We start from the raw sequence: 14,569 nt of genomic DNA, 5'->3' as shown, positions 1-14,569 counted from the left end.
TAAGATACCTGAAAAGATCTAGGTAGGTTCAATTGCATTTAAATGAGTCTGACATTGGTCTAAAAGGGATTTTGAAATCCATTTGAGTTTGTCTGGGATATTTCTGGAATAGCATAGGCAAGGTCTGAGTATAATTTGAGAAGTATATATTGTTGACACCTAATTTTCACTGTATAGGACACGTATTTTAATTCTCAAAATTCCCGAATCAAAGACGGAGTGAGGATGCACCTTCAAAATTAAAATTTCAAAATTCTGAGAAAATTTCAAAAAATTGATAATTGCAAGGAAATTACAAGATATTTACTTTCATAAATATAATACAAAAAAGAGAAAATACGTATCCCGCTCTGTCTCATTCCGGAAACTTGGTAATTCAAACGACGTCCGAGTTACGACTCATTTTGACCGCATTTCTTTTTCATATTTTTTAATATTCTCCAAAACTATATCCATATTAGGCTTGTCTTGAAGCTAATATTTTAAATTTATGAGTTTTAAACATTAATCACCCTGAATAACTATTTTTATTTAAGTTATACGCATATAGTAATACTTAGTTTTATTTTTTAACTTAAAACATAAGGGGCCATTTTTAACTTTTCAAAAAACATGAGGGGGAGGGGTATATAAGGCGGAGGGACCAAAGCTATCCTTTGATAACTTCAGCTCCACCTCATCTTATTTGGAAAATTGAAGAATTCATCGTCTGAATTCATCATCAATGGCTACTTGGGTTTAGGGTTTCATTGCGATTCTAATTTGGTCACTGCCATGGCAATTTTTGGTGTGATTTCATGGGGTTTTTTGTCCCCATCAATCGCTCTACTGATTATCAGATTTAATTTAACCTAATTCGTTATTTTTAACCTAAATTCAATTATGAATCGGGTTGTTGCTCGGGTCCTTGTGGGTTTTTGGCTGCCATGGGTGAGCTAAAACCGTTACCCATCTTGTGCACCGAACACCCCAAAAGCAGGGACCTAGGGTAAAAACCTGTTTGAATTTGGGTACAATTTTTTGGTTTCCATCCATTTTTAGTGCTGTGTTACCGTCAATTTATTTTTTGTTTGTCCTATATAATGACTAGGCGTACTATTCGGTTATTCCCCTAAAATTTAGGGATTCCCCAGAGGGTTCGCTCAGCTCTAAGTAAGAGCTGGGTGCCCATCATGCCCTATCGGAATTGGGGTGTGACATAAGCCAAATCCCTATTGAACTAGAGCATTCATACATAGATGAGCCTTGGGTATCTCAGACCTACCTAAGGTTCATTAAGAGAGAATACCTTGTGTTCGAAAGGTCTATGACCCAAAAAACACTGCATTTTATCTAGCTGGTATGTGGAAGCATGTTGGTGCCTATGTGATGAACCATTGATCCTATAAGGATAGGGAAAATCTTAACTGTGTTTTTCGTTTTTTGTAGATGGAATGCAGAATCCGTTTCGACATTGTTATCGAGGCTCCAGACTTATAGAGAGCTTGATAGGAATTGTTAGGTGATGCTTATCGAAGGACAATTAGCTGCACTCTAGGTCATCTACCCTCTATCATGACAATGAAGGGTCGACCGGAGCTAATAGAGGTATTAGTCGGGTATTGGGATGACAAGGAAATGTTATTCGGTTTTGGTAATATCGAGATGACTCCTACCCTAGAGGAAATTAGGGATACCATAGACGGTAATAGAACCTATCTAAGGAGGAGACACAAGCTAGATCACAATCTGCTATTCCCACAAAGGCCCACTGCCTGCCAAATCATGAAGTTTCTTGCCTTAACTGAGGCATCCTGGGGACAGAGTCGCACTATATCCTTTAAGGATCTATACCGGAGGTTCGGGGACGTCACCGGGTATAATATATATCAGAGGGAGTTCAATAGTAGAGAAGAATAGAAAGCTGTTAGACCTTTGGCATTTGCCATAGCCCTAATAGGCACCATGGTGTTCCCGAAGGATGAGTCACTGCCAGTGACACCGGAGTGATCTACTTGGCCCATGCTATCTTTTATGGTATAACCAGGGATCAGGAAACCAAGTATTTTGACCTGGCACCCATCATCCTGGCAGACATTTTCCGGGCTTTAGATAAATGCTAGAGTCATTTCTGATACTTCCAAGGGTGTAACTTGGTGCTACAATGTGGATTATCAAACATATCAGCATGGCTGAAGGAGTCCAGTATCTAAGCAACAACAGGGTAGACCACCTCACAAATTACTTTCGTCACATGTCCAAAGGGGCGTGGGCCCTCTTCTTCACCAAGTTGACTGAAGATAGGATCCATTGGATGTTCCTGACTTTATCTCTGAGAGCATAGTGGTTTGGGGAAAACATTGTCCATTGGTGCCATTAGTCAGGGTTCGAGGAATCTATCCTTATTATCCATCTCGGGTTTTAAGGCAATTTGGTAGAAGGCAAGTGACACCCCAAATGGGGAATCTCGAATAATTTATTATCGAGCATACCGAACAGAAAATTAAGAATGCTGGTACAATCCTCGGGGAGTGGAATGGTCGTGTAAGTTGGGGTCCAGACTTTATCTCCGAATAGGTTCGAAACAGGGTGTGACCCAGGGTATTATCAGTGGTTACAGGGACACTTGGCCCGTGCATCCGTCCCAGGGCCCACACTTCATTATGATGCTCAAGAAGAGGAACATTTGAAAGAATGTTTGGAAAGCACAGATGAGCACTTGGCCAACATTTTGGAAGAAACAAACCCGGTGATAGTCAGAATGGAGCTGTATCAGACATGCCTTTGTATTCAGACAACCCTTCGGACGTTCAAGAAGGCAAAGACAAGACAAGGCTCGACATCAGCTGCTGGAGGAAGACCCTACTGATTTATTGCTTTATTATAAGCCCCACGTCAGCTTCATCATCTTTGTAATCCCTTCTGGGAAAATATTTTTATTATTTATTAACTAATGATGATTTTCAGGGCAATGGTACATCTTCACAAATGGAACTTGCATGTTTCAAATGATTAAGAAAGCCTTAGCTCAAAAAGGCCTTAGGAACACGAGTAGTATAAATATTTGCAAATTACATGATTGTTTGCTACGTGCTTCACATGCTTACTTGCTAGGTGTGTTATCATATATTAAAGCTTAGGTACAATTGGTCAGATGTTCTAAACTACATACCCAAAAGAAAAACCATGAGACTTAAAACTTACCCAAATTAATCTCCATTAAATGTTGACTTACAACGGCGAATCAGAGAGAGCAGGACGTGCAGACTTTAGGAGAGACAGCTGAGATGTTGCAGGATAAGGTGCTACAAATGGAAAAGCATCTCCAGAAAATAGGAAAGAAAATTGAGGAGGTAGACAGGTTGCTGGATATGGTTGGGAATTCGCCAGTAGGCATACCCCAAGAGCAATACTATGGCAATGTCCCGGAAGAAGTGAGAGAGTTGGTGCTGAATTATATACCCGTAGAGAGAAGACCTGTGATGCCTAGACAAGGGACTCAAGAAGGAGTGAATGAAGACCAAGGGGATAGGTTTGACCCGTGGGTAATGGAATCAGACCCACAAGAAGAGTCGGAACCTCAACAGGAAGCCTCCGAACCCATTGAGGAGGAAGAACCCACTGAAGAGGAAGAGCCAGAAGAGGTAGAAGAAGAAGAGCCTGAAGATATGGAGGAAGAAGAATTGGAGCCTATCAACATTGGGGATCGAGGAAGAAGAGAAACCATTTGAGATGTTTCTCGAGTTTCAAGAAGAAGAGAATGATATGAATGATGAACCTGACTATTATGCCCTAACCAACGAAGGATCTGACTTCTATGTACCCTCATTCGTGGTTGTACCTGCGGTCTCTACTATGACGTCAGAGAATTTTGGGAGAGCAGACCCTCCCAAACTTGCTGGTTGGGGCATAGCCTTCAAAGCCTGTTCTTTCCCATTCAGTGTATCCCCTCGACTCGTCACCTGTAAGGATATGTTCGAGAGGATGATAGCCATGGGAATGTCTTGCACCACTAGGGCCAGGATGCCACCACCCGAGTTGGTGAATATTTACATAAGGTGCCTATTTCATCGCAATTAGGCGGGTCATACCTTGAACGAGTGCTTGGGATTAAGAAAGAGAATTTGCAGCTTGATCGATGATAGGGGCATCGGGACTTTGTGGGGACCACACACCCTACTAGTCCATGACCGTATTATCCCTGGAGAATGGGTCATCACGGAAACCCAGCTTTGGCAATATGATTTCATGATCTTTGAGGAATCGTACGCCCGCATCTTCTCAACTCTGGAAACTCTAAGGAAGATCAGATCCATGGAGCCTGTCCACGAACCAGTGCCATTAAGGCCCAACTGGAACAAATTTTGTTTGTACCATACTAGTGCTATGATGTATGACATAGAAGAGTGTTACACGTTCAAGCTCGAGCTCGAGCACAGTACCGAAGAGATTTTGGTCATCCTCCCGCCATAACATTGATAAGAAAGGAAAGATGAGAGAGCGAGTTCGTAAGGAAAGCAACTCGCAGAGCTATATTTTTGGGTAGATATTAGGTGTCCCCCACTTTTGCATATAAAAAGTTAACCTCTCCCCAGAAATATTGTAAGGAACCGCACCGACCTAACGTCCATATGGAGGGATACGCGGGAAGCCCTAGTCGGGCCTGGTCTGGGGATGTCTTTAGTTAGGGTTAGCCTAAAGGATATTTTGGGAAATGTATATCCTTCTTTTGTAAAAGAACTACGATAGGGCTTGATTTCCCCTGGTAGGATATGTAGGTAGTCTACAAAAGACTCGGCCACTATATAATATAAATTATAATTTCCCCCTATTTGTTTTAATCTTTCTAACAGGTTGAAGGGTTTCCATAGTAAGTCAACCATAAAGTCCATTGAACCAAGGTCTACCTAAACATAAAAGGCCCATAACGTCTGAACCTTTAGAACAAAGGATCAAAAAATATTCAAGCTTTAATATATGACTTTATGTATTGCGTGCGCTCCTAAATACCGACATGTGATATCTTGCTTTTATATTTATATCCAAGTAACTAACTTTGCCTACGAGTGAGTTATTCTTATTTTATAGAACGAGGCCGATTTGTATAGTACCGCAAGTTGGCATACTTCACGAGATCTAAAGCCGCGTTAGCATCCCTCTCAGATAAAGGAAAAGAGAAAATGACTGGTACACCGGATAGTTGTAGAAACGAGCTCATTCTCCACGAGGGAGACACCCAAGACCCACAGGAAATATCATCTCACGAAGATGTGATCACGACGTTACTAATTTCCATCATGGCCCTCCAAGAAAAGGTGGCTAGGAATGAGGTTGCCAATGCCGACAAAGATGGCTCAACTGAAGGAAAAATGTCCCTTCCTCTCCCTCCTTCACTAAGCTCTCCAATGCCAGATCACTTCCCCATCTACCCACCAGGAACCATCCCACCTCCATTAAATCCAACTAACCCAAATCACGTTGTACTTCTTACCGCACTCCACCACCAAATACATACAGACAATTCCCAGGGACCACTCACTCTGCACCATCTTCCCGGGTTCCCCAGCCAGTATCCATCAACTCGGCAAACCAAGTACGTGTTCCAGCCCCACCAACTGGGAAAACCACCACTGCCCTGCTCAACCATCTCACTCACCAAGTATCCTTCTTTACTTCGAATATCCCAAATGAATCCTCCCCAGGGCATAAAGAGCTAGATCATTACGCCGAAATGGATAAGGCCTGGAGGGCCGAACAGAATAAGCGTGAGAGAGATATGGAAAAGAAGATGAAAGAGTTACTGGAAAGATCCAACAGGTCGGCAAGGAAGGCTATAGGCCTAAGATATGATGACCTGTGCATGCATCAAGAATTGGACCTACTAGAAGGGTTCAAAATTCAGAAATTTGAAATGTTCAATGGGACAAGGAATCCCAAAGCGCATCTTCGATCCTACTATGACCAACTTGTCGGGGTTAAGACTAATGATCCTCTGATTATGTGACTGCTCAGTCGTACTCTAACTGGAGAAGCCGCTGAGTGGTTTGTAACCCAAGACATAAGCCAATGGATCACTTTCCGAGGACATGGCAGAATCCTTCATGGAGAGATTTCGCTTTAATGTCGAAATGGTACCCGATCGCTACTACCTCGAAAAGGTCAAACAGAAGTCAACGGAGAACTATAGAGAGTTTGCCAGTAGGTGGAGGGCCAAATCAGCCCGTGTGAAGCCACTGATGTGTGACGAAGTGCTAGTCTCCGTGTTCATAAGGTCCATGAGCCTGATTTCTACGAAAGAATGTTGTCCATGGCTGGGAGGCCATTTTCTCAGTTGGTAAAATGGGAGAGGCCATAGAAGATGGTGTCAAATTTGGGAAAATAGTCAGTGTCTTCAACAAAGCATCTGCATAAGCTACTGCGGGAATCTTCTGCAAGAAAAAAGAGGGAGTGGTGAGTATATCCCACATTCCGAACCCAAGCCCAAAAGAACCATAATCGTCCCACATAACTCCGTCTCTCATAAATTACTTCACACCCGCTTATATCCTAGCACCTGTATATTATGCACAACCAAGCTTCACCAAAACTATACCAGCTTACACGGCTCAGCCTAGTGTCAGTGTGTCTGCTCCTGCTTACCAAACACCACCACAACAAACATACCAACCACCACCTCAACAAAACTAACGTCCACCACAAAACAACCTACTGCAAGCTTATCCATCTCTGAACTACCAAAATTAACCACCGTCCCAGCATATAATGCTCCACATCCTACTTTTGAGAAAAATCCAGCGAGAAAATTCACGACACTTCTTGAGCCTAAGGTTTGGCTATTCGAAAGGCTATTAGCCGCGGGCCTAATCCAGAAGGTCCCTTCAAAACCAACACAGTCGGGGAGCAGATTCTACACGGCTGATCAGACTTGTGCCTACCATTAGGAAGGAAATAGGCACAACACAAAAGACTGCATAAATCTCAAGCATAAAATCTAGGATCTGATAGACAAAAGAGAAATCATCCTGGAAACTGCAGCTCCCAATGTGAACATGAACCCGCTACCAACCATGGAAATAACAGGGTCCATATGATTGAACGAGATGAGGACTGGGAAGCTTGCTGAACATTGGTCCCGAAAGCAGTTGAATCTCTGGAACAAACAGTAGCCTCCCTCACACCCCAAGAGTGCCCCAACTTCAAAGTTTTGGTCCTGGTGCCAGGAGCTCCAAAGGCTATGCTATGGTTCAGGACTTTGGTCCCAGCACCTGTAGTAGCCCAAACGGCACAACCAATTGTGCCTGCTCCCAAAGAGCCAATAATTGTGCAAGTAGCCATGGCTCAAGGCACGACCCGCTCGGGGAGATGTTACACTCGTGAAGAACTGGCTCAGAATACCGTAAGGAAAGACAACACCAAAAAGAGAGAAATAACAAAAGAAGAAGCTGAAGATTTCTGGCGGCGTATGCAACCAAAAGACTACTCCATCATTGAGCATTTGAAGAAGACACCGGCAAAAATGTCGGTGTTATCATTACAGGCCAGCTCCCAATCACACAGGCAGACCCTCATGAGAGTGTTGGATGATGCACACGTACCATCTGGCACGAGCAACAAAGACTTGGCTGGGTTGGTAGCCCACATCATTGGAGAACATAAAATCTATTTCCCTAAAGAAGAACTGCCAATGGAAGGAAACTCTCACAACAGAGCTCTCAACATCACTGTGGAATGTCGTGGCTAGGCGATAGAGAGAGTGCTTGTGGACAATGGATCGGGCCTTGAATGGCAGGGACAGGAAATTGTGTTCGCAGCTAAGAAGGATACCTAGAAATATTCTTGCTACATCATACCGGTGATTGAGGGGAGTCCCCATAGATTGTATTTCCATGTGGTAGAATATGTTGAAGCCAGCCATTCAGAAGGGGAGGAGGACAAGCCAATGGCAGCAGTCTACAAAATGATTGCCTCCATTATGCTGAGAAATGGTTTCGAAACAGGAAGAGGCCTGGGAAGAGACCTTGTAGGAATACAAAAGCCTATGCCAATCCCCAAAGAAAACTACCACTTCGGTCTAGGGTACACTTCTAGAAAAGATGAGCTCACGGAGGCTATCAAGAAAGAACCCGGAACGGGAAATCTGCCTCAACCAATTCCGGGTTTGTACTAGTCATTTCCCAGAAAGATGCTGATGACGAATAGGAAAGAAGCTGATAGGGGTCTCGAGTCGTTGTTTCAAGAAGAGGGATGCTACTGATCATGGAGGAAAGCTAGGAGATGCTCACCATACGCAGTCTGACGTTAGGAGAGCACTTGAATAGTTGGACATCTACTCCCCTCTTGGCTCCTCGGTAGAGAGATGGGTTTTCCTTAAAATCTTTTGCTAAAAAGCGGCGACATCGACCGAGGCCCGAATGGTCCCCTTTTTCTAAATTACTTCATGATGTTTAAAAATGGAAATGGTCCAACATTATTCTGAACCAAGACCACAGTTTGTAACCAATTACTTTTGAATTAATGAAAAGCCTCGATCTACATAAAACTGCTATCTTTATTGATAATAATGAAAATTTTCTAACTAACCACGCATAACGAGCAATAATAAACTAACTGTACTTTTCCTGGCTTTTTCAGTAATAACAATAACATAACAAAAAAAAATGTCATGACGTGTCATGAAACGGACGAGGAAAGTAGTTAGCAAGAGTAAGAGGAGTACCATGAAGTGACAATGATGCCAGAGGGACTGGTAGAAAATTTGGTAGAATTGGAAGAAAAAAAGAAGCCAAATATCGACGAAATCGAGGTAATCAATCTTGGTGACGAGGAAGATGTTAAAGAAAGGCGAATCAGTGCTCATTTAGAGGCTCCACAGAAAGAAGAGCTCATAGCTCTATTGAAAGAATATGTGGATGTCTTCGCTTGGTCATATGCAGATATGCCAAGGTTGAGCACCGAAATAGTGGCCCATATATTAACCATCAAGGAGGGTTTTGCCCCGGTCAAATAAATACGCGAACATTTAAGCAAGACACGAGTATCAGGATAAAGGACGAAGTAGAGAAACCTATCAAGTCTGAAATAGTAGAGGTAACATCCTACCCCACCTGGGTGGCTAACATAGTGCCAATACCCAAGAAGGACGGACATATTCGAATCTTTATGGACTACCGAGATCTCAACCGGGCCAGTCCAAAAGAAAACTTTCCTCTCCCAAACATCCACATTCTAATAGACAACTACGCCAAGCACAAGCTACAGTCATTCGTGGATTGTTTCATCAGGTACCATCAGATACTCATGAACGAAGAAGATGCCAAAAAAACAACTTTCATCACCCCTTGGAGAGTTTACCATTACAGGGTAATGCGGTTCGGCCTTAAGAAGGCCGGCTTTACATACATGAGAGCTATGAATACCCTGTTACACGATATGATACATTAAGAGATTGAAGTCTATGTGGACAATGTCATGATAAAGTCTAAAGAAAGTTTAGAGCATACCACGCACTTGCGCAAGTTTTTTTTACAGAATTCGCAAGTTCAATCTAAGGCTAAACCTAGCAAAGTGTGTGTTTGGAGTGCCAGCGGGTGAGTTACTAGGATTCAAAGTCAGTCGTAGGGGCATCGAATTGGACCCTACCAAGATCAAGGCAATCCAGGAGCTACTACCTCCCAACACTAAGAAGGAAGTCATGAGCTTCTTAGGAAGGTTAAACTACATTGGGCGGTTCATAGCCTAGTCAACTGTGATTGAGGAGCTAATCCTTAAATTGCTCATGAAAGACGCTCCCATAAATTGGACGAGAGAATGCCAAAAGGCATTCGACAAAATCAAGAGATATCATTCCAATCCTCCCGACCTAGTGCCACCCAGGCAAGGAAGTCCTTGGTTACTGTACCTGTCAGTATCAAAAAATGCTTTCGAGTGCATGGTCGCCCATCATGATGAAGAAGGAAAAAAGGAACATGCCATCTACTATTTGAGCAAAAAGTTAACATCCTGCGAGGCACGGTATATGCTCGTAGAGAAAACCTGTTGTGCTCTGACCTAGATCACCCAAAAGCTGAAGCACTACCTATCGGTAATCACTACTCACCTTATATCCAAAATGGATCCATTGAGATACATTTTTCGGCAACCGATGCCTGTAGAAAAATTGGCTAAATGGAAGGTGCTACTAATAGAATTCGACATCATATATGTGATACAAAAGGCAATCAAAAGACAAGCCCTAGCTGACTTGTTGGAAGAAAGTCCCGTCGATAACAAACTTGAACCATTACGGACTTTCTTCCCAAATGAGGAAGTGATGGCTATGGAAGAAGAGGTGGCAGAACCATACTTAGGTTGGAGACTGCTTGTCACGACCTGAACCGGAGGACCGCGACTGACACCCAAGACCCTACTCGGCTGAGTGCCATACTACCATTCTATTTATAAGTCACACCTTTTTGTGAACCTTTAAATAATGAAATGATGCTTCCGTCACGTAAAACACGATTTTTTTTAATAGAACTCTTTCATCATGTCAGGGACTTCTCCCTTATCATTAAGTCAAAGAAAACCTTTAGTCAAAATAAAATCTTTAAATCAATGCATATGAACACATCGACCTATGTGGCTGCCTCACACAACTGCCGACATCTCGACGCACTATCCACAGAACACTGTCCGCAAAAGTCTCTAACAAGGACCAGGTTACCATAACTTAAGTTGGGACAGGGCCCCAACATACCCGTAATGGATCTGACTCGAGGACATACATAAGTACTCTGACTCAGCAACACTCTGAATAGAAATGGAGTTCACCAGTCCAGCTGATAGCCCGGGAACATCCTACAGCAAGCGTCCTCTATCCATCTATGTACCCTGTGTGGCATGAAACATAGCTCCCCCAGGCAAAGGGACGTCAGTACGAATGATGTACCAAGTATGTAAGGCAGAACTGAAATAATATATATCTCGACTCAAATGATAAAAGAGTAACAGACTCAATCTGTAACTGTAACCAACACTGATAATCATGTACGTGCATATGAAATTTTAAAACATCGTGTGTATATATATAATGAATACCTTCACCCTGCTTGCAGCCCCTTCGACCATAATGGCCCCATCGGGCAGCCCTTTCGGGCATCACAATCAACGTATACCAGCTGATCAGGTAGTTTGCGTATATAACGCCATAGCCCTCCCCCTTCCCCATAAAATCACATCGTACATATATATAAGTGTGCAAATGCATGATAATCTTTGTAAAACATTAAAGGACTCCATTCGGAGCAACTTTTAGTTCAAAATGGGAAGTTCTTCCCCTTTTCACTCCTTCGAGACTTAAAAATAAAATATGAAATGCATATGAATAAAGAAGCCATACGAATGTCCCCTTCAGGATTTAGACATCATTATGGAAGCGTACAACTTATGGATGCCCTTTCGGGACTTATGAAGTCAAGGGACTCGGGATATGAACAACATCAATATAAGCATAGGGACATGAGCTCTTACATCTAGGAGTGGATTCATTATGAGTATCGTCACGTTCGTACTTATCATAGATCATGCCAAAATGAAAGAAAGGACAACCTTAACATACCTTGTTGGCTTCTTCGACAATTCAACTTCAGAGCCCGTTTACCGCTACAACCTATAATAACGATAACGTCTTTCGTTAGGCCAAGGATTCACTCGGTATATCCTGCATATCAAGTGTCAAACTTGTCATATCATGAATCGGGCAGCAACTCCCCTGTTTATTTCTCTAGCCCGAAATCACAAAACCAACAACCAACACAACAACCACACTAATACCAACAATATCATCATCAATACCAAAATATTTCATAAAGAATCCCACACGATGTTTATCAACATACAATAACAATATACACTTCCTTTCTTCCCAATCAAGGAGCATAATCTCATCAACACGCCAACAACATTAGATGCAATCCATATACATGGAAATTAGCCCAACAACACGGCTACAACATGCTTAAAATAGTCCATAAACCCAACAAATACAACACAATACTTTATGACCTTTCCTCCATAACTATTTTCATTTTTAAGACTTGTTAAACCTTGAAGTCAACTTGTGGGCATGAACACAGCGTCCAAAAAGAAAAGGATGTTAGTACGAACATTGTACTGAGTATGTAAGGCATACATGGTAACATAACAAAGGAATATAGAAAGCATAAAAAGAAATCATAACTGTAACGGTTAGCCTCTTATATAAGCATCATCATATTATGTATACACATACACACACACACACACACACACACACACACAGATATATATATATATATATATATATATAAATTTCCCGACCATGTAGGTACGGTGTGATCCTCATTAGCCTGCGTCCGGACCTCCCACGTGCGGGGTAACTATCTCATGCCGCCAACTAGTGGCGTTTTCCCATGCCATCTAAATATGGTGTATATGCCGCCCGCCTTAGCGGTGTCTGCCCAGCCATGTAGGCACGTTGTAATCTCCTCATTATATACTTATCATAAAGCATGCATAAGAACTCAAGTTAAAGCTACAATCCTGTCAGGGTGACGTAAGGTCGAGAACCCCCGATTCCATTATGAAGTAGTCATGGTCATCATGTCTCGCCTTGAAGGAACTAGCATTATAAGGTGAGACTAGCAACCATGAATAATATCAAGGAAGCACGTAAGGATCACTAGCTTCATAATAATCTCATATAGCAAGCTTTTGAATCTCTAGACATAGATTTATCATCATCATTACAATGGACATATCTCATCTTTATCTCATAAGGAGCTCTTAAGAACCTTTAACCTTCATCTTTTAGGATGTAAGAAGATCATGGAATTATAGAAATGGAATCACAAAATAAGAATCCCGCCTTTGAAAGAAAAGGACTAGCCTTACATACCTTTACGTCGATCTTGCTTTATCGACTAAGTGCTCCCCTCCAATACTCACAATTCTACATTCAAGAGAGTTCGTACAGAGGTTAGATAAATAGAACCATGTTTGAAGCTAAACTAAGGAGACTAAGGGCTAACGGAAGTTGGGCAGCACTTTCTTTGTTTCTACAACTTTCTCCATATGATACAATAACTCTGAAATATCAATAACAACATCCATAATATCATAATCAATAACATCTTCAAGTTACGCATTATTCAATCCTCACAATTCTCTTTCAAATCAACCACACCCATTACTACAATACAACAACATATTCGGTTTTCACATAATACTCCCCTAACGACATTAACATCACTCATAACAAAACTATACTCATTTCATGCTAAGAATTATGACTCAATTGAACTTACTACTGAAAAAACCATTATTTCCATATTTGAGCTCATATTCTATATTCTTCTTTAGTCTAAGTCTTTCAACCACTCAATACCTCTAATAACATGAAATTAGTGCAAAACTCACCTTTGAATATGTAGAAATGGTCTTTGGATGAATATATTCCACTTGGGAAAAACCCCAACTTCAACACTAAAGAAGTTCTTGACTTGTATCAACCCTAGTGAGCATCCATGTACTTGATTCTACCAACTCTTGATGTTTAGCCCTTGATTTCTCTTGGATATATGTTAAAATGGTATGGATAAGGTTCTAGAGGCTTTGAGAGGGTTGGAGAATGAGTGAAATGAAAAATGAGGACTTGGGGTATCTTTTTATAGAAAAAAATAAAAGTTTCCCGATGAGGATTATATGGTTCGAACGACGAGGCGTCGATCACATCGACGGAGCGTCAATCTGACCATCGAAGTCATGAAATTTCTAGTGAGCAACTTTTGTTCCTTTTAATTCTACGGTGAGAAGGACGTTCTGTCGAACTGATCGACGGAGCGTCAATCTGCTCCGTCGAATGGTCTTTGTGCTAAATCAATTCTATGGCACAATCGATGAGGCGTTGAAAAGTCCGACGGTACGAAGAACGACCGTCAAACCCCCCTTCCGCAGAACTGTAATGAAGTTTCATTTTGACAAACTTTCCTCCCTTGCGTCAAATGTCTTTTGAATCTTAATTAGAATAGTTAAACATCCCTTGTTACTTGTAGGGAAATAATATACATCTTAACTTATGTTAGTCCATTCACCGCTCAGCGACCCAAAATTTCGAGGTGTAACATTTTCCCCCCCTTAAGAACATTCGTCCTCGAATTTTAAGTTCTAGGGGAATCTGCAGAAATTTTGCAAGAGTTTTCCCGGTAATATGGCACTACCATCTTGTCCCAGCAACCCAAAATAAGATTGCCACACAAAGCTAAATATCACAGCAAGAAACATGGCCTCACACGACCCAAAATGAATAAAGAAAGCATCTCATACCTGGGGACAATGGTGGCTCATCTTGAGCCTCTTCTAGGGTTGGAAACAAATATGGATACCTGGACTTCATGTCTCCTTCTGCTTCCCAAGTAATTTCCTCTTGGTTATTGTTTCTCCACACGACCTTAACCAAGGCTACCTCTTTATTTCTAAGTTTCCGTACTTGCCTACCCAGTATGGCAATGAGTACCTCTTCATAAGCCAACTTCTCCGTAACTTGAATATCATTCACTGGTACGATTCTAGCTGG

At 41.9% G+C, this 14,569-nt stretch overlaps 1 protein-coding gene across 1 annotated transcript; it reads left to right on the top strand.

Annotated features, from left to right (window-relative positions):
* Window positions 1-5,159: 5,159 nt before the first annotated feature.
* On the top strand, window positions 5,160-5,983 carry LOC132601471 (uncharacterized). The gene is made up of 2 exons (XM_060314551.1): window positions 5,160-5,459; window positions 5,546-5,983. The coding sequence occupies exons 1-2, from the start codon at window positions 5,160-5,162 to the stop codon at window positions 5,981-5,983; spliced, it is 738 nt and encodes a 245-aa protein (XP_060170534.1).
* The last annotated feature ends 8,586 nt before the right edge of the window (window positions 5,984-14,569 follow it).

Source organism: Lycium barbarum, chromosome 7 (assembly GCF_019175385.1).
Source record: "Lycium barbarum isolate Lr01 chromosome 7, ASM1917538v2, whole genome shotgun sequence".
Classification (NCBI taxonomy): domain Eukaryota; kingdom Viridiplantae; phylum Streptophyta; class Magnoliopsida; order Solanales; family Solanaceae; genus Lycium; species Lycium barbarum.
Note: the sequence above shows the minus strand (reverse complement) of the source record. Positions and strands in the feature narration are given on the sequence as shown.